Raw genomic sequence first — 19,608 nt, forward strand, 5'->3', positions numbered from 1 at the left:
GATGAACAGTATATTCAAAACCAGAAAATGCCTGGAGTTAATCAAGCTTGCTGCTTTCCTACTGCCTTAACAGCTCAGAAGAACAAAGGACCACAGAGAATTCCCAAATGAAAGAACTACTGCACAAGTGGCAGCACCATACCTCTGCCTAGAGGAGTAAGAGAGGCAGTCCTACTGTACCTACCTCCACAAATGAGACATGCACATCTTAAACAATAAAAGCAGCAGGGATGCAGATAATATACAGCACATTAATATTAGAGGTGACATGTGACAGAAGACTTCCAGTGTTACAAATACATACATACTATCCTAGAGTAATAAAACTGGGTATAAGATAATATGCAGGAGAGCTGGGGGGGAAGCAGGAATCACACAGCATTAAAACCAATCAAGTGCATTTTAAAAAATCTTCCTTTTCATCACTGGAGACAGGCCATTATTAGATTTTGAATTGTGAGCTAGCAGATCTGTTTGTATACTGCAGTGAGAATGGTTTTTTGGGATTACTCAAATTCAACGAGAGAAAGCCTATCTCCAATCAGAGACAACACAACCATGCCAACAACTGCCATGTTGAGAGGGAAACTGTGTCACTTTCAATAGCCTTTTGTATTTTAATTAAATGAACAGGTATTTATGGTGGCATTGCCAAGATGCAGAATACACAACAAGAACTACAGCTGTATCAGCAAAAGATTTAAGCAGAACAGAAAAGGCATGCCTGGCACAGAATAGAAGCTAAAGAAAAAAGAAGAAATTCACTTCTTACAGTAACACCAGATGACCATGGAAGAAAAAAAGGGCAAATAAAGTTATGAGAATTATAAGCAGGAGAAACTTAACCAATTCCATGTGTACAGTAGGTCACCATGTGGAGATCTCTATTAATCTCGCAACCTCACTATTCCATCTTCTTGGATGCTGCACTACAGCACTTCCAAGTTATTTTTGGAAGTAAGGTGGGGGAGGGAATAAGAAAGCAGAAAGATATCCAAGAAGAAAAACACATGAGAACATTAAGCAGAACACACCAGCAAGAAACTGTTTGTCTTTATTTTTTATAAACTGTATTCAGCATTTACTAGCACAAGATCTCTATCAGTATGAGTTTATAAGCTTCTTGGGCAGATGTATCTTCTGGAACTGGCAAGAAAGAGTATCAGGATCCTCCTTTCAGTGGATACTTTACTAATCAGGGGGTGCTGTATCAATACTACTAAAGCCTGCTGAGAGGAGCACACACACACGATGCTACGTTCATCCACATAACATCACTGCAGAAGTACAGGGAAATTTAGAATAAAAAGTGAGAAGTATGTGTGTTTTATGACCTTCAGACAGTTCCTCCAGTGCTCTCACACTAAATAAGCAGAGCAAGACAGTACCTGAATTATCACTAAACACCACTATTAGATTTTCTGTGCAAATAAAAATGAATCCAACATTTTTCAGAGAAGCCAGAAAACCTGTACACACTACAGTTTATCTACTAAAATACCCCGATGTTCTAATTTGGTAGGAGTGTACACATCTTTCAGAAGTAATACAACATAACTACATGCATTTACACTTACATCTGATTTTTAGCCGCTTGTCTCTGAGCTTTCCGTTCTTTCCTTTTTTGATCTGGTGGCTTAGCAAAAACAATTTCAATGTTTTCTCCCTCTAAATCTTTGCCATTCATTTCTTCCATTGCCTGAAGAAATTAACCAGACTTTAAATATACTTCCAAGCGTATCTGAAGTTATTAATTTTATTCTATCTTTTAGAATATGCATTTTTCAATTTGTTATCCAGAGCTAAAATAACAATATAAAGCTAAAAATCAAAAATTTAAACAACCAGACAGCATAGCATCATGGGTTCCAGTTATGCATTTCTTCTGAACTTGGCTCTCAAACCCAGGACTTCGTTTATCAGTTTAGAAATCTTCCCCTCAAAACTGGAAACAGGCTTCAGTCTTTGCAAGCTGTTACAATTAATGAAGTGACAGAATTGTCCTCTGAAGTGCACATTTTGTAACCCATGAATAAATTCCTAATGTCAGCACACATGCAAACAGTACTAAAGCTAGAGCTCAATAAATTCTTCTATTCGTTCCTTTTACTTGTAATAAATATCACTTTCTTTTTCAACCAGAAGCCAAAAATTAGAAGAGTCATTCTGATCACAAGGAAAAAGCAAATAAACAAAACACAAAAACCTCCAGCTCCCCGCCAAATCCACACCTCCTCCCCCCCAACCCTCTCCTCACAACAAATGCAAAACAAACAGCAAACCATCAACTCCTCTCCTACCCTCCCTTCCATGTACAATTCCCATGGGCCACAGTTATTGCTACAAGTTAATTTTGAGCAGAGGAATCCTAAAGATTCTACCACTTTTAGGGACTCTACATAGCTAAATCTTGACAGGATATATATCTTACTAAGACTCTTTCCATCATCTTCCTAAGCATCTGCTTTAAGGCATATGGATATTTAAGAAAAACTGAATCCCCCTGTATCCTGCATCCGCCCACAGAACATAAAAAAAATGGATACACTACAGGCAGGAGGGGAATTACACTTTCCCTTCCTAACAAGAGATGACATCAAGACCGGGCTAGCAAAATCCAGGAATGACAATTACTAAATTGTCCAGCACCCCTCAAAACAAACCAAACCAAAACAAAAAAAAAACCAAACAAAAAAACAAACCAAAACAAAACAAAGTGTTTATTCCTGGAAAAATAAATAAAAACATTACCTAAGATTTTATCACCTGCCCTAGAGAAACTGCTTTAGATTTCTACCAATAATTTGGTGAGAAGAGTCATTCAACTTCTGGCAGTTGAGTTTCAAATGGTAACAACATGATTATCTTAAAAGCTCATCAGAAGAATTACTTAGGATAGGTGTATTTAAGATCCACTTTTCAAGCTAGAATTGCATCATCCTAGGAGACACCCAGAGAGGACAAAGTTATCAGTGATAATGTGTTACCATTTCTCCAGACAAAGCTTTTTCTCAAGTTAGAAGAGGCATACAGCTTCTAACAACACTACTTACAACACACACACACAGTTACAGTCCTCTTCACTTACCTTTACAGCACCATCCCGTTCATCAAAATGAATGAAAGCATAGTCTTTTAGCTTCTTCACTCGTTCTAGCTTTCCAAATTGACTGAAGGCCTTTTCTAGAATCTCCTCTGTTACAGTATTGGCAAGATTGCGTACAAACAAAACTTTCACCTAAGGGGGATTAAAAAAAAGGACTTAGGAGTATGATCTAATTTCAAAATTAGAAAATGAAAAAAAATGAAGCTTCGCAAGTTACTGCTATTGGCAGTACTGAAAACATCATTACATTTTCTGCACAGCATTTTATATACATGTATATGAATATGTACATTTAAATAGTCATACAGCATGAGTTAGCGCCAAAATTCCCTGACAAAAATTTTCAATCTGTTATCAAACATAATTACGTAGGTATTAGCATCCTAAAAGTCCATCCAATTTGTGTTAGTGTTTAAAAGGATCCTAGCAGCAGTAATCTTCAACCCAGAACACCATCAAACTTGAAAGAAGGTAACCAGAATTGGTTACACACAAAACAATTAACTTATCAAAACATTTAATTGTTTAGACAGGTTTTTGCTCAGTTATTTGCAGAACAGTCATCACTGGAATATCTAGGTCAGAGGTGACAGGCCTGCAGCTTTCAAGCTGCTTAACTTGTGGTTCCTACATTATAGCTACACCAAACACCTAATGTCAGGACTGTGCTTGCCTGAGGGGCACTCAGTGACCTGAAGCTAAAAGACAGAAGTGCAGACAGAGGAGGATACTAAGGCTGACACTGGCCAGTCACCCTTCAACTTTATCAAAAGTCAAACTGTGCTATTCCCTTGAGGAAGAGTCACCTCCAAGTAACTCTGGAAGTTTATTCCCTCCCCTGGCTTGCTAAAGCACGCAATACGGCTCCTAAGCTACACAAAGACTCTTTCGCAGCTTCTAAAATCAGAAAGGCAGGTAATCATCCAACTGTTGATATATGCCCTATTAACTGCCTGACATGGCTAAATCATCAATATAGAGTTTCATCAATCACCATCTGCATAGGATAAAGGAAAATTTAGAGCAGTCTGACAAAGGCTTAAACTAAACCCTTATTTAACATAGCAGACAACATACACTGGAAACCAGCAATCACCTATTAGTGACTCGACAGTACTGAAAGATTCATCCTTGTGTCCATGCTGAGGCTGCACTCAGTGACTGGACATGAGCATGTTTACCTGATGTCATCCATGTGTTCTCACAATTTACAAGACTCTTCAACTTGTTGAGAAGAGCTCCTTCCACATGCTGGCATCATGCTCTGACAGTTTAATCACCTCCTACTGCCAAGGACTGCTCACAGTCTTACCTGCCGACAAAGCAGCTGCCAGTCAGCTGCAAGACCTGCCGCTTCTGCTTATACCCCTCTGCTCCTACCGGTTTCAAATTAGCTGATGACATCAAGTGAACACTGCTCATGGCAGCACTGACTCTCGACCCTGAAGGTCAACACAAATAACACAAGGTGTGAAAGGACCAAGGAAAGTATGCTTCCATTTCTGAAGCAGAGCTGTACTCTACTCCCACCACATACAGGAATTCAATAAACTCAAGACACCCATTTTCAAAGAACTGCTATGTAATTAAGTTAAAAAAAAAAAAACAGGACAGACTTCCATAAATCTGTCTCACTCACTAGCTGAACTAGGATGGGATGCAGAATTTGGAAGAAGGGATACTACAGACTGTAAATCTAACCCAGTGTACCAATTCTAGACTTTGGCAATAGTTACTCCTGCTGATTCTCAGGAGATCATAAGTCATAGCCAACTCCACAAGGAAAGCTGTTTCCTATTATGTATTAAGCTTCTCCTACATGTCTTGATGGTAAGAGCAACCTTTATTTATTGTAACCCATATGTAATAACCATTTTTAGTAAAATACCGTAACTGCTACCTTGACCTTATTCCATGGAAATGAATTACAGGAAGTTTTGTGATGTAATCAATGGGTCTGAAACCAGTAAGTTTTAAACAAACATTCCATATTCTTGTTCTTTAGAAAAGGATGAAAACTAGAACCTCACACGGAACCTAAGTAGCCTAATAAATCCATGATGACTGAAAAAACTAGACAGAACAACCACTATTTTTAACAAGATGAACTAACATAGTGTTTTTAAAGAAATAAAAAAGCAACTAATTTAAATTTTCGCACTGCAGACAAATCCATTAATCTCTAACAGCTGAAATTTTTTAACACCTTTGCTCATGTTATGAGTCAGATGATGTAAAAGCTATTAAGCAGGTTAAAGCATAGGTTGAGAGAAGATGAACCCATTTTTACTTCACTTAAACTAGCTACAAAAGGAGGGAAGGAAAAAAACGTCCTCTTCATTAAAGCTCACAGATTATTACCCCAAGAATCCATGAATACTCCTAACAAGCAATATACCCAGCACCAGCATTTTGTTTTAAAGGCAGAACTCACATTTAAAAAACTGTTTAAGATTAGACTCCCAAAACTTCTGGGATCTGCTCCTTTTCCTCCTCTTACCTACAGCACAAACACTTCAGGCCACATTCTCCAAGGGTTACTAGCCCTGTCTCTTGTCCTGTAATCTGCCAGACAGCCACAAGCATAAGACTTTATTTAGCTGCTTAACCTGCCACTCCAGAACGTCCTCTGCAGCCTCAGCCATCCTACAGAAATCAAGTAAAACATTAATAAATTTAGCTAGACTACAGGTGAAAGAGGAAACAAAATGACACTTAGGAGAAATTAAACTATCAACACAGCTGCTTGTGAAATTGGAAAGAAGTTCACCTTGGACCAGAAGTCAATACCTTAACCAATTATACTCTGATATGTTAGTACAAGCACTAATCTCCTGTAGCACATATACCTAGCTTGAGAATCTAGCTTCATCCCTCATCATGCTTAAGCTACTTCATATTTAAGGTAACAGCCCATTTAAATGATAAGTATTTACCCATACAGGACTCTCCACAACATTTTATCAGAAGGACAAAGGAAAAAAGACTCGCATAGACATTTCAGAAATTTAAATTAGTAGGTGTCCGTGTAACGATGAAATGACACGCCGCTTCTGCAAGATTTGGAACACTGTTCACCTTCTGACTACATATGTGAATTTGTATTCCTTACAGCTTGCTCTTACGGACTTGCTCTTCTAGCAATTTTGACAAGAAAACTGATGATCAGATGATTATTCTGATAAAAACAACCTACTCTTCCTAGTCACAGTTTCCTCCAGAGCCTTCTTCCACAGCAATGTGCAGGATGACACGGGTCAATAGCTTTCCCTTTGCTCTGGATTGACAGTAGTAAGAAGCAATGACACCAACCTGCAGCTCACAACCAGGAGATTACTGACTGCAACAGCAGCTCCGCTGCTCTTTCTCTTAGGAGAAAGACAGTAATAACAGAAAGTAAACCTTACACTTAGAAAAGTGCCAGGTAAAGTCCGTTTCCCCACAAGTACAGCAGGTGGCCAAGAAAGACTGGAGTGGAGACTTTCCTTGTTGCAAGAATAAACTAAGGGACACAGCCAGTGAGGAAGGTCAGACACCAATGATCATCTCAGTTTCTGTCTTCAGACACAAGCTGAAGACGATGTTCCCTACTTTCTCAGTATTCTTATTCATAGAGCCTTGCTTTTCCATACATCTTCAACCCAAGCTCCATGTCCTATCTTTGGCATGGGGCACAAAGTATGCAAGTTGATTTTCTCCATGTTTTTTACATTTCTTCCCTTCATTTCCATGTTTCTTCTCTTTTCATGTCCCATTTCAAATACAAAACAATACAAGGTATTAACACATTCAAAAAACTGTACAATAAATAGGGCAAACCACAATCAAGCTTTCATTTCTTTAGCTTTTCACTCTGTACATCTGTAAACTTACTTAGGAGAAATGCTTGATTATGTCCCCTGTCACTCCCTTTCCATCTATTCTATCAGCAGAAATTCCTGCTCATTATTTCAACAGTTTGGTGGATTACGTCTCTTCTCTTTTGAGCCAAGAAACCGAACATACAGGCTGCCATATTTAGGAAGTGCCACCTTCCACAAATTTGACCTGCAAGACTCCTTCCCCGCTGCTGACAGTCTATCATGCTGGGCAAGAAAAATAAAGTCTGCAGACACGATAGTCCAAAAGCTTCTGTAATACCTGTATTACAAAAGCAGCTTTTTCCCTAAAATGAGCCCCCACCCCAACCCTTTTCCCTTATGGCTCACCAAAGAGGAGATCCCAGCCAAGCTATCTTACTAGGTCCATCAAAGTAGGACTCCAGCAAGTGACGTGCCTCAGATGAGAGTAAAAGCACAGACGAAAAGCAAGCAAAGAGAAAGAGATAAGGATATGGGCTAGCTAGTTTCCATTAAACAACTCAGCTACACAACACAACTGAAAAAGACAAAGTTGGGCAATATCTGATGGGGAAAAAAAAAATCAGGTAGTTTGTTTCTGGCAAGATACCACACACATACATAAAACAACTGCTACAACATACTTCAAAATGTTTACAGTCCAGACTTCAGTTTCACCTCAATATTCAAAGTCCAAAATATCGCCAGTCTAGGTATTTAAAGGAATTAACTCACCCAAACTAAAAACACCTACAGAGTTCCAAATACAAGCTAATTGCCTAACTTCTCAGAATTAACTGCTAATGGCAACTTTGAAAATACATTTGAACACTGACATGTTCTAATGCTGAAGTGATCAAATTCCAGGTTTAAAAAGAATTAAGATTTGTTCTGCGATGATATCTCGATTTCTGCCCTTCCAAATACTAGGGTACAAAATCATTTTAACTCTAGGAGTCACCACCATCACTTCCAGGTAAAAAATTAACTACATCATCCTATGTGTCATTTTGGCAAGAATTACATTCACTATTCAGCCTTGGGAACACAAAATAATGAAAGGCCATATAGACTTTTTAAATCCACGTAATTTCTAGAGTATATTCATTTTTTATTATCTCACCTACAATATTTCTGTCAAGAAGGCCGAAGGTTGTTAATCTTAGGCTAATGCCAGGAAATACCTTATTTGGAACGCAGCACTTTAAATGTACTATGGTCCCCTTACAGCTTTATTACCTTTGCCATGACTTCAGGATCTGGATCTTCTATAGGGTCAGCCCATTCCACTGTAACAACATTTCCCCAGACTTTCACTTTGCCGCTCATTAACCTACGTCTGGCCTGAGCAGCAGTTTTGTGATCTTCATATTCAAGAAAGCAGAAACCCCGGTTCTTCTTCTTGTCATCAGGCTGATGATACAATATGACATCTGTAAGACCCTCTGAAATGAAATAAAATATTTATTTGTTATGCTTTCAGTCCATTGATTTGATTTCTGAAGTATGGGTTGTCTTTGTAGCTGTGGAAGAACACCCTTTCTCTAACTGAATGGAGGAGAGTTGGGGGCAGCCAGAAGTTTTGCTTTGTCAATTCTCCTCTTAAACCCCTAAGTTGCAACACTTATCAGTGTGTGTTTTTTCCATGCATGTCTAAAACAAGAGATAAAAGTTGCATGACTTCAATACCTAAAAAGTTTATTGCTCCAAAGAACCTGAAGTCTATCATTCTGTAACAGAGAAAGTCATCAACCATTACCTTTGCAAGTTCATATGTTATCAAAAAGAGATCCTTAAATTTTAAGAATTCTAAAGCACAGAACCAGTTACATTCTTCAACTTGCTTCAGTTTTGCCTTGAGAAGTTTTAAAACATCCATTAGTACTGAAATTATTAAACTTTTAATTCAAATTTCTTTGAACAGCTTTTTTAAACATTACACACTTTTTCTACAGGTAGAACTTGGAACCACCCATGTAGTCTAATTACAAATATCTCAGCCCTTAGCAAACAAAAGTTTTGAAAAACCCAAACAAACCCCAACACATAAAGCTGAGATAAATGCCGAGTGGTCTTGGTTTGGTTTCATCATCATTCAGCTATAAGCCAAAAGGTGGTGAAGAGAGCTCACCATGTTTGACACTTCCCAGCTCTACAAAACCTAGTTACTAGCTCACCTGTTACTTTGCTGAATTCTTCAACAATTTGCTCCTTGGTTTTACTCTTAGGAATAGAGCCAACAAAAAGCCTATTATTGGCAACAGAGATGCATACACCAATGTGTTTTCCAGAACGAATTTCATGGTTGTTGTACTGCAAGAAAAAAATTATTGGACAATCATCAGTTACAAACAATTTTCGCTCTCCTTCAACAGCAGCATACCAAATACTTAACTTTGGAAAACCCAGCATAGGGCAATATATTACATTTTTGCAGCTTAACACATTTTTATGATGCATATTCACCTACTCGGAAGTATATCCATGTTTTCTAAGGTATCTCCTTACAAAATTTCAGCCAACAATTATTCTTCCCTTCTTGTTCAAGCCTCTCAATACTTTTTTTTCTTTAGAGACTTTTTCATACAGAACCAAGTCATCAAGGTCAAGGCTTCTCCCTTCACAATCGTGCAGAAAAAAACCCACAAGTTCCTCTATAGGCTTTATCTATAAATTCTTGATTTGTGTGTAATACAAGACATGAGTTGCAATTAACATCAGATTCCCTTCTGAAATTCTACAGCTAACAAAAGAAAGAGAGTCATGATCAGGTCTTCTCCACAAAATGTGCAAGAGCAATTGGCAAATACTTTCCAAAGCATGAAGATTACACACATGTAAAGAGAGGCAACAGCAAGAACAACTTTCTATTGACTTGAAAGGATCGTAAGACTTCTGTTCAAATGCTTCTCCAGTAACATTTAGAAGATACCATGAACAAGTTAGCAGTTTAAGGAGGAAAAAAAAAGTACTACTGTAGACATCTGTTGACAAAACATGCAGACACAGACATGCATCATCTAAATAAGCAGCAGGGAGGTAAACTGCTGGTACATCAACCCATTTCCAACTGGAAGCCTTGCAACAGACAGTCCTTCAGCTAAGAAAATTCAACATCTTATTGCCAAGTAGCAGGACAGATTTTTAAAATTCATCTAGCTACATATTCTATGATTTATTTTGTGCTTGGTGGTAAATCTTACTACATAAGCAAGTTATCCTCCACTCCAGCATGCTTTTTGTGCAACAAAATCCAGGAGAAGATGTTTATTTATATTTATCTTGGGCAAACAAAAACTCCATCACCGAAAATTTTCTAAGCTAGGTAACTGCACCAAAAGTGAGCCAAAAGGTTAACTGTACATGTGAAAAGGACCTGGAGTGACATCTTCCCAACAAATTACATCTCAAATCATAGACAACAACAAAAGACTTCTATCTCCGTATCTGTTGCCCATGTGGCAGAGGAATAGTTGATTTTAAATTAGTAAACCGCAGTAGGAGCTGCAGTAGCTGCATAGAAAACTGTATATATATTATCATCGCTAATAGACATAAACATTAATGAAGAGACAGATTATAGTAGCTAAAAAGAAAATCTTTTAAATAAACACTTTTAAAGAAGCTGACAGTTTATTAGTCTGTGAAAGTGATTCTTTATTAACTGAACTGTACACTAGGAAACATTTCCTTACATTAGGAAACTTTTTTTACTGAGAGGGTGGTCAAACACTGGAACAGGCTTCCTAAAGAGGTGGTCAATGTCCCAAAGCTGTCAGTGCCTAAGAGAGGCATCTGGACAATGCCCTTGATGATCAAGATGACAGCAACAATTTTGGTCAGCCATGAAGTGGTCAGGCAGATGGACCAGGTGATGGCTGCACGTCCCTTCCAAATGAAATATTCTATTCTATATGGATAATAAAAAGTATTATCCAACTGTTCCTGCTGAAGTCCAACACCAACGTTTGGCTACACATCTAATCCCAAAAGAACCTCTCATACAACGCAGTATGTTGTATGAGAGTAAAATTAACAAAGTAAAATTAATATGTGCTATGATATTGCAGTTCCACTGACAGTGGTTTCCAGTAGTTTTTTCATCTTACAATGTATTAACTGCTATTTTTCACTGCGTGTTTCCCTTAACACAGAGAAAACAGTCTTCAGTCAGGTGTTCTTGAACATCAAGTTGGTGATTTTTAGGTAAAAAGTTTGCATACCATCTGCAAACTTAGATTAGACATAAAAGGCTCAGATCATGATCTGGGTGAAGTGCCAAAACAGTCAGGCTACCAAATTAACTGTGTCAGCACACTGCTTCCCCCTCCTGTCACCATGGAATCAGTGTCCAAAGTCAGTAGCAGAGATATTGCCACCCTCTAGACAATGTAATAGTTTATTTTTTCTTGCTGACTTCTGTAAGAACTTAGTCACTAACAAGTCAAAGTATGCAGAAGGTCTGTCTTGTCACTTTACTAACTTAAATTTTCACCACCAATTTTAGTTTATTTCCAGGAGCAAATGGCAAGCTGTAACTCTGTGCATAGTTGGCAAACTGCTTAAGTGGCATATCTGAGTAACTCACCTGTACTCCTACTTTGATCAAGCTTACACCTGCTCTAGTCAAAAATACACTGAATGCTTCAATAGTATGTTTTCCTACAAGCTTCGTCTCAAAAATATGTGTTCTGTACATATCTACAGTGACCTTATTCACATAGAAATATTTTGAAAAACTTAACTCTAGCAACTTCTTATGAAATAGGAAGGAGAATTGAACACGTGTGCAAAAGAATACAACTGAAGTTTTAATTCCTAAACAGTATAAAGCAAAGTAAACATGTTACCAGGGGAAAAAATACTGAAAGTATGAAAAAAATCATACTTTGATAGTGAATGCTTGTGTGAACATCTGGGTTGCCATTTCTACTTAACCAGCAAGGGTTAACCACACTGAATTAAGTACTGGTCATAAAAAAAGGAGAGAATTCCCTAAAATGTGTTTGAAACAGTTCTGGCTATGCTTAAGACAAAAATGGAGTGATACTATGGCCTGATACTGAGAAGAATTACAGATATGAACAGTAATTTTTTTAAGTGGCTTAAAAATGCATATACATTAACAAAATCAAGACTTCTACCTTTTAAACCGCAAGACTTCTTCTTGTTAACAAACAAAGTAAGTCAACACTAAGCGTATCCCAAAATTTTAGTTGAGCTTTACATTAAGTTGTTACATAGACTGTGGAGATACATACAGCAGCCACACAAACACGTGTTGTATGCAAAATATCTTACACCAACTCCAAGAGCCTGAAGACAGGTCAGTTTACTCTCTGCTGTAGTTTGGGTACTGACAAAAACATAGCTGTCTCTTATTACTCAAAAGCCTATAGGCAATGCAGAGACTTTTAATCTCTTTTTTTCTATACTGTCCTGAAAAAATAAAAGCCTCTTGGAAAAGGATGGGAAATAACAAAAGAACCATTATTCTAAAGAGTCCAGAAAGCTGGGAAGTTGTATACACATGAAAAGATTACAGATAGTATCAAAAAGAACACCACCTGTTAAAATAATAGGTTATGAAAATGGCTAGGACCAAGTGCTCAGTGTGTTGAAGAGGTCTTTCAGCAGTCTCTCCCATGCATGTGTAACTAATACAAGTTATAGACCTACAATTTTCAACTGAGCTCAACAGGCACAAATTGCTAATACTCCTGCAAACCACTTGTAGATAACTTGGGAAACTTATACACCAAACTAGCCAGTCAACTATGGTTGGAACCACTCCAAAAAAACTGAGGCATGGCATGCCACAGGACCCAATTTAAAACTAACTCTAATTTCAAAGAGTTTAGCATAAAGGTTGAGAGACTGCCCCATCAACTGCAACACTTTTCAGCTATTACCCTCAGTGGCTATTTAACTGACAAACAGAACACAGCGTGCTTCTTTCCTGAGTATCAAAGATCAGACATAAAGGGACACCAAATAGGTCCTTTGCTTTATCATTCAGTGGAAGACGGAGGCTAGGATCTGATGTTACTTTCCGGAAAACATGACTTGAATGACTTTTCAGAGCATGCTGCCTTTAAGCAAAATCCAGTTAAATGAAGAAAAATTGTTTTATTCATTTACTAGGTACCTCTGAGAACTTACATGATTTGATTCACCTTTTTGCTAAGTTTTAAGAGTTAACGCTTGAGCTTAACTCATAAGAGTTCACACACTCTCTCAACAGCTAGGTTGACAATGAAAGTACAAAGAGAACAGCAGCGTTATCCTCAGCATATCTGACTACACACTGGAGCAACCAACTGTTCTTACCTAAAAAGCTAAACAGCATACACCAGATTGGTTTTGTACTTCTACTTTTGCAGACATTCGTGTACTTTCTCAAAACAAATTGCCATTTTCAGCTTGATTTGTCTCTACCAACTGCCTTACATGTCAATATAAAAAACCTTAAGTTTAACCTATACCTCACTACAAAACAAGGTAGGTTAACCCTAGTATAGCAATACAGTATCAGTACACTTCAGAATGCATATGGTTAGCACTCTCCAGAGTACTACCTTGGCCATATCAGTGTAGCAGTAACCAGCTCAAAAAATTCAAATTTAACTTAGCCAGGAAAATAAAGGCGCTGTGCCTTTAGGGTAGCGTTTCTCCCCATCCTCTTTTCTAGTGATGGGTACTTCATGCATAAAACCTGAAAAACTTACTAGGAGTATCCCACATCAAACTATTTCCTACCTCTGTGTAAAACAGAGGAAATGCTCCTTGAACTGGCAGGATTTATGATGTTTTCCTGTCCGTTGCAGCAAATAGAACAGATCTTCAATGCCCAAGAGACATTTTCTCTCCATCTGAAGTATCTTATGAAATTCTGTGACTTTGAAGCACTTTTCCAGCATGGGCCCCCTGCTGGTGCAGAAGCACATCAGGAGGCACAGAACCCTGACCAGCACTGCCCTTGTACCACAGCAACCCCAACACCACTGCTCTCCAGAACTCATCCAGATGCAGACAGCTCAGAAGTCACTACTGCCAATACAACTTTGGTTCATAATAAAGGCTCATCTAACTGGACCAAACAGCAGTCCATCAGGTGTTTTTTTTCCCCTGTCTCTAAAGCAGTCAGTAAAAATTTATATGCAATGCAGAAATAAATTCAACACCTAGTGAACATTTTGAAGTAATCTAACAATGGCAGTTTCACCTTAACCACTTAAGCAATAGGACCAGGACTACTGCTTCTAAGCCAGTGTTCTTTGTCAAAAAAAAAAAAAAAAATCCAAGAAAACTTACCAGTTTAACAGCTTCCTGAGCTGCCTCTTTAGTACAAAAAGTGACAAAAGCATATCCTCTGTTTAGACCAGTTAGTGGATCCATCATTAAGCGGAGATCCCATATAGGTCCAGCTTTCTCAAATAATGGAACAAGTTCATCTTCAAACAAGTCTCTTGGAATCTTGCCCACAAATATCTACAACAGACATACAAAGCACCATTTATAAAAAGTATTTCCAATGAATAAGTCTACATCTGCATAAACATCTCCTCCTTCTTACCTCTGTACCAACAGAAGGTTGTTGTCCTGAATATACAGACTCTGGAGGAGGTCCACCATACTTCCTCTGTCCAGTAGTCACATCAAGAGTATAGCCAGTTCTCTCCAACAGTGCCTTCAAGTAAGAAACTTAAATTTTTAAAATCACATACAAACTGAGCAAGTTTAGCTGCACTTTGTTCACAGACAGACATGCCTCTAATTCCTTTTAAACTACTGCTTTAAAGCTCCCACAAACAAACCTACTGCTAGTATTTCAACAAGAAACTTGCAAAACAATTAACAGAACTATCAGGTAAAGAAACATTGCTAGAATATTAGAGATTCACATCCAGTTTTCCCAATTCCTTCATTTTCATTAAAAAAAAAAAAAAAAGGGCAAGTAATAGAATAGTGAGCTTCCCTTTAATTAGGAAGATCTTAGTCTGAGCCACTTCTTGTTTTGGCATGTCCAATCCTGCAGACATTTATGCACAAGAGTTCCCTGCACTTAATGAGATTACTCATAAGTGTGAAGTTAAAGAACACATGTTTAAGTGCTTACACCCCTGGAACACAGTCTCCCTCAGGTATCCAACTACTAAAGTGGCAGTACTGCTTCCTTTCTCTTATCATCCCTCCCTTCAAATTCCTTGTGGGCTTATACAGGATCCCAGGACAACTACAACTATCCCTCACTACAACCACTGTATGTAGTTATAGATACAGTCAGATATAGTTATAGACATACTACCAATTTAAAATGTTAGATGAAATTCAGTATGCAAACATATGAGAAACTCCTCTGAAATTAAGTCTTTCTTAATAATTTTGTACAAAGACAAATCAACTCTACACACAAAGAAATTGCATATTAAACAACCAACTATAGTCAAGAATTAGCAATTTCACAACTATAAAATTGCAGTTATTTTAAATGCTATAGCCATCAGCAGTAAAAGCTATGCTACTTGAAGTTATTAACCAAGTCCTCATAATATTATTGTTTTATGTGACAGTGACAAACACTGTACCAGTTTTTTTTTTAGCTTATAATTAATGGCATCCCAGCCTCCAAGTCAACAGAAAAAAAGATTTTCTAATTTTACAGGGTACATAGTTATTTGTAATGATCATTTTATACTTTATACATGAAGTATCAAAGAAGAAAGATTCTCTGGGGTTTTTTTACGACATCACCTAAACAACATACTTAGATGGTTTTCCTTCCCTTAAGCTTTGGTGAAGTTGCTAATCACAGTATTTTAATATAAATCATTATTTGCCTAACTCTTGAGAAAGGAGCCTCTTGCTAGCAGCAGACATGGTCAAAAAAATAATTTATCCCTTATTAAAACAGTTTGGGATACAGTTTATGAGCACAATGATTATGTCATAAGAAGCGGGCTAAATCCTAAATCCATTACAATCTGTTTTTTCAGACACGTGGTATCTCCTCCCTATTGTGGAGTTGCTCTACATCTGAACTAAGGGGGCAGAGTGGAAACAACAACCAAAGAAACCAGAACACAAAAAACCAACCAGCAGTAGCTGAACTTAGGCATTTTGAACTCGAGTAACTATGCTAACAAGCACAAACTTTTAATTGTGAAATAGAGTAACTGTCTCAGTAAGACATACAGCAAACTGTGAAATCTTTTTCACTTTTGTATGTTCAGTTCCAGCAATTAATGTATTAACTTTCTACTTGAAAAGGAAAAAGTGCAAGACAAAATTGCAAGCGACAGCTTTCAACAATGACAAATAATCTGTAATAACCTTTTTAAGAAAAGCACAGTTCCAAAACAATCAAGGTAACTATCACAACAACTCAGAAAAACAAACAACAGGTACACCTTGTAACTTTTATTTTCACAGACATACCTTAATTTTTGCCTCATCTGGTCCTTTGCTAGAATCTGCTACCTTGGTCCCCTGTTTTTCCCTCTGCCTGTATGTCTTCATGACTCCACATAAAAAGGCACTTTTGTTCTGCAAAAGATATAATCTTCAGTTCTGAAAATATGACAAGCCAGAATCTCATTTTACCTTGAACAAATACAGTGTTCATTTCACTTATCACACTTGGATCACTGAAGAGACTCAAACAGACCTCTTCCCAGAAAACTAACAGTTTATCCCTCAACAATTATATTGCAAATTGCTTAATGTTACCTGAACGTGTGAGAGATCACTGTCTTTAAACTGTTGAAGCACTGCCAGTGCACCTTCTTCATTGAATTCCTTTAAAGCTTCAATAGCTCTTTCATCTAGATCACTATGTGCAACTAGCCCTAGAGAAGAGAAAAAAATCACTAATTATATTTGGGCAGTAATCTTTGTAAAACCTAATGTAACATCCTTAACACCTTCCAGTGACCTCTAAATGAATTACTGATTAAAGTAAGTTACTATGCCTAAAAAACCACTTAGTTCCTTTGAAGTTAAATATTTAAGGGTATATAATCCTTTAACTAAAACCAAAAAAATAAGATTCAGAATAAAAGTTACTACATTTATGTGTTCATTTGACTTCTGTGAAACCCAGATGTTACAAGGGCCAAGTTTAATTACAATATCCTGAAGCTGAATTCAGAGGAAATTCAGATCAAAACCTATCAAAGCCTGACTTAGCTTGCCTAGCAATGGTACCTTGGTACGCTTTTAAAAGACCACAAACTGCAGCACTATAAATGACCACCACAATCCAAAAATCAAGCTTAAAGATGCTAGCTATTACCACACACGAAAAAGCCAACACCATAACTTCTGCAGCCATGAGCCCAAACACAATGTCAGGAAGTGTAATTTACATGAGAAGATGCATACCAAGGCTTTAGATTCTTATGGTTACCTACAATTACTGCAAAAAATGCACAAAGACCACATCACCTGCTCCTCCTAAAAATCATCTGTTGCCTATTCCAGCTGTTGCTCTGGTCACCTGCATACTTCTTCCCACCCCTCAGCCCAAGCACCCTGGGACTTTCCTCTGAAAGATAATACAACAAATTAAAGTACTGAATGTAAAACATCCAGATCTTGGTAAGACTGCAGTTCCCATACTTTTGGAAACCACAAAAAGTTGCTATTTTAGCCCAAAGACAGCAGAATCCAATAAAATATTTTACGTGAGGTTTTGCAAGTCTTAGATCTTACCTGCAACGTAAATTTCATCTAGTTTTTCAGCAACTTTCTGTGGTAAACCAGCATCAAGCAATGTCTGGAAATGCTCAGAATGGGTAACTGCAGCAGAAGTATCCATGGGCTCTTCAGTACCATTCCCATTAACATGTTCAGTAGCCATGTTTCCAGATATCTGTTCAAATGCAATAAGCATCAAAATTAAGCTAAATATATCTTCAGGTAGAACAATTCAAGTGACAATACATGCAACACACTACTCTGTTCTTTGAAAGTAATGGAAAAAAAAATATAAAAAATAGCAGATCACCGCCCTGATACTTTTTTTAATAGTTTTGCAAGACGCAGGAAATTCCTCAAAAGAAGCACTAACACAAAGGAAAGCCCTAACACCACTGCCTAGGGGGGGTGGGGTAGCTTTCACTGCAGGTTTTACACAACCCAGACAGACACTGACTCACCTCCCCTCTCTCTGTCTCTCTAACACACTCCCTAAGACGCTCTGAACAAGTTAGAAATGGAGCAAAAAGGCAACAGCGGGGGTGGAAGGACAAGCAAACCTGCCACATGCACCGCGATACCGTCACTGACACTCGCTGCCGCCTCCACCGCCCGCTGCAAACTCGCTGCCCCTCAGCGCACGCCGCCTCTCCAGGCCCCGGGCGCGGCCGGGATCCCTTCCCGCCTCCACTTCGGTGCCGGCCGGGCAAGCGAGAGGAACAAAGCGCTCTTCCCAGCCCGCACCCACCCACGGCGGCGGCGGCCATGAGCCTGATGGAAACACGTGCTCCGCGCGTTCAGATGTCCTACAACTTCCTCCAGTGACCGACTTCCCCCCCTCCCCGCCACACTCCCGCGGGAGGAGCGGCTCCCCCCCGCCCCGAGCCCCGGCCATTCCCCACCTCTCACCCTATTCCCGCTGGAGAGGGGGTTGCAACACCCCGGGCCCGATTTCACCACCCAGCCGGGAGCTCGCGGTGCCTCCCGGCCCCGCCGCCGCCCCCCGGCCACACGCCTGTCCGGAACAATGCAAGGCCCCGTTTCCCAGCCAGGAAACACCGCTGCCCATCGCCCACCGCCTCTCGACGTGACCGCGGCCACGCCAAACCCGGGCGGCCCCGCTACCCGCGCACATGCCGGGCACCGAGGACGCGGTTTACCCCCTGCCCCTCACGGGCAATGAATGGAGCGGCGGGGCCGGCGGGACAATAAGGCGGGAGCCACGCGCCCCGCGCCGGCCCGGCTCGGGTGGTGCCCCAGCCGCCGCTGCCGCCACCCCGGGGCCGGGCGCCGGCCCGGCCGCCCCGAGCCTCGACAGCGGCGGCCACGAAGGCAGCGCCAGCAGCTCCTCCACCCATAGCGCAGCGCCCCGGCCCCACAGCGCTGCAGGGCCCCAGCGTGCGCCTCCCGCCCTCCGCCGCCTCAGCCTGCTCTGCCACCCGGCCCGCTCCCACCCCGCCGGCGCCCGGCCGCCCTGACCTGTGTGTGTCTGCGGGGGGAGAACCGCCGTGTGCGAAGGGTCTCTCGGGGCGCGGGTCGCGGCTCGGCGTGCTGAGGCGCTGCCCCCGTTCCGCGCTCCCGCGGCGGTGTGTCCGGGCAGTGCTGCTGCTGGAGCTGGCGTAAAATGGCGGCCGCTCGAGCGCTCACGCCGCTGCTGCTGCTGCTGGCACCAGCCCCGGCCCCTTCCACTCCGCGCGGGGGGGGGGGGCGGGCGGAGGGCGGGCGGGAGCGGAGCGGGGGGAGAGGGAAGAGAAGAGGAGGAGGAGGAGGAGGAGGCGCCGCCGCGCGCGCTGGCGCAGCCCCAAAACCCGGGGTCTCCCGGGCAGCTTCGCAAGGGTTATATCGCCGAGCCCCGCCCGCGCGCGCGCGCCCGCCCTCCCCTCCGTTCCCCCCACGCGCGCGCTCTCTGCCTTCCATGCGGAGCGGCGCGCGCTGCTCCCTCCCTGCGTTCCTCCCTCCTTCCCT

At 40.4% G+C, this 19,608-nt stretch overlaps 1 protein-coding gene across 5 annotated transcripts in view; it reads right to left on the bottom strand.

Annotated features, from left to right (window-relative positions):
- Nucleotides 1–19,337, bottom strand: part of SYNCRIP (synaptotagmin binding cytoplasmic RNA interacting protein) — a 26,956-nt gene extending 7,619 nt beyond the window's left edge. For 3 of the 5 annotated variants that reach the window (XM_032104996.1, XM_032104995.1, XM_032104993.1), the window contains exons 1-10: nucleotides 19,123–19,337; nucleotides 17,659–17,818; nucleotides 16,675–16,793; nucleotides 16,384–16,491; nucleotides 14,522–14,635; nucleotides 14,260–14,436; nucleotides 9,123–9,258; nucleotides 8,185–8,390; nucleotides 3,089–3,238; nucleotides 1,578–1,699 (exon numbers count right to left, since the gene is read on the bottom strand). In XM_032104996.1, coding sequence (XP_031960887.1) covers nucleotides 1,578–1,699; nucleotides 3,089–3,238; nucleotides 8,185–8,390; nucleotides 9,123–9,258; nucleotides 14,260–14,436; nucleotides 14,522–14,635; nucleotides 16,384–16,491; nucleotides 16,675–16,793; nucleotides 17,659–17,806 — 1,280 coding nt within the window. In that variant the 5' untranslated portion in view covers nucleotides 17,807–17,818; nucleotides 19,123–19,337. The remainder of the gene's footprint in view (nucleotides 1–1,577; nucleotides 1,700–3,088; nucleotides 3,239–8,184; nucleotides 8,391–9,122; nucleotides 9,259–14,259; nucleotides 14,437–14,521; nucleotides 14,636–16,383; nucleotides 16,492–16,674; nucleotides 16,794–17,658; nucleotides 17,819–19,122) is intronic. The other 2 variants (XM_032104998.1, XM_032104997.1) reach the window with 2 other exon arrangements.
- Nucleotides 19,338–19,608: the final 271 nt, after the last annotated feature.

The sequence above is a fragment of the Corvus moneduloides genome, chromosome 3 (assembly GCF_009650955.1).
Source record: "Corvus moneduloides isolate bCorMon1 chromosome 3, bCorMon1.pri, whole genome shotgun sequence".
Classification (NCBI taxonomy): Eukaryota; Metazoa; Chordata; class Aves; order Passeriformes; family Corvidae; genus Corvus; species Corvus moneduloides.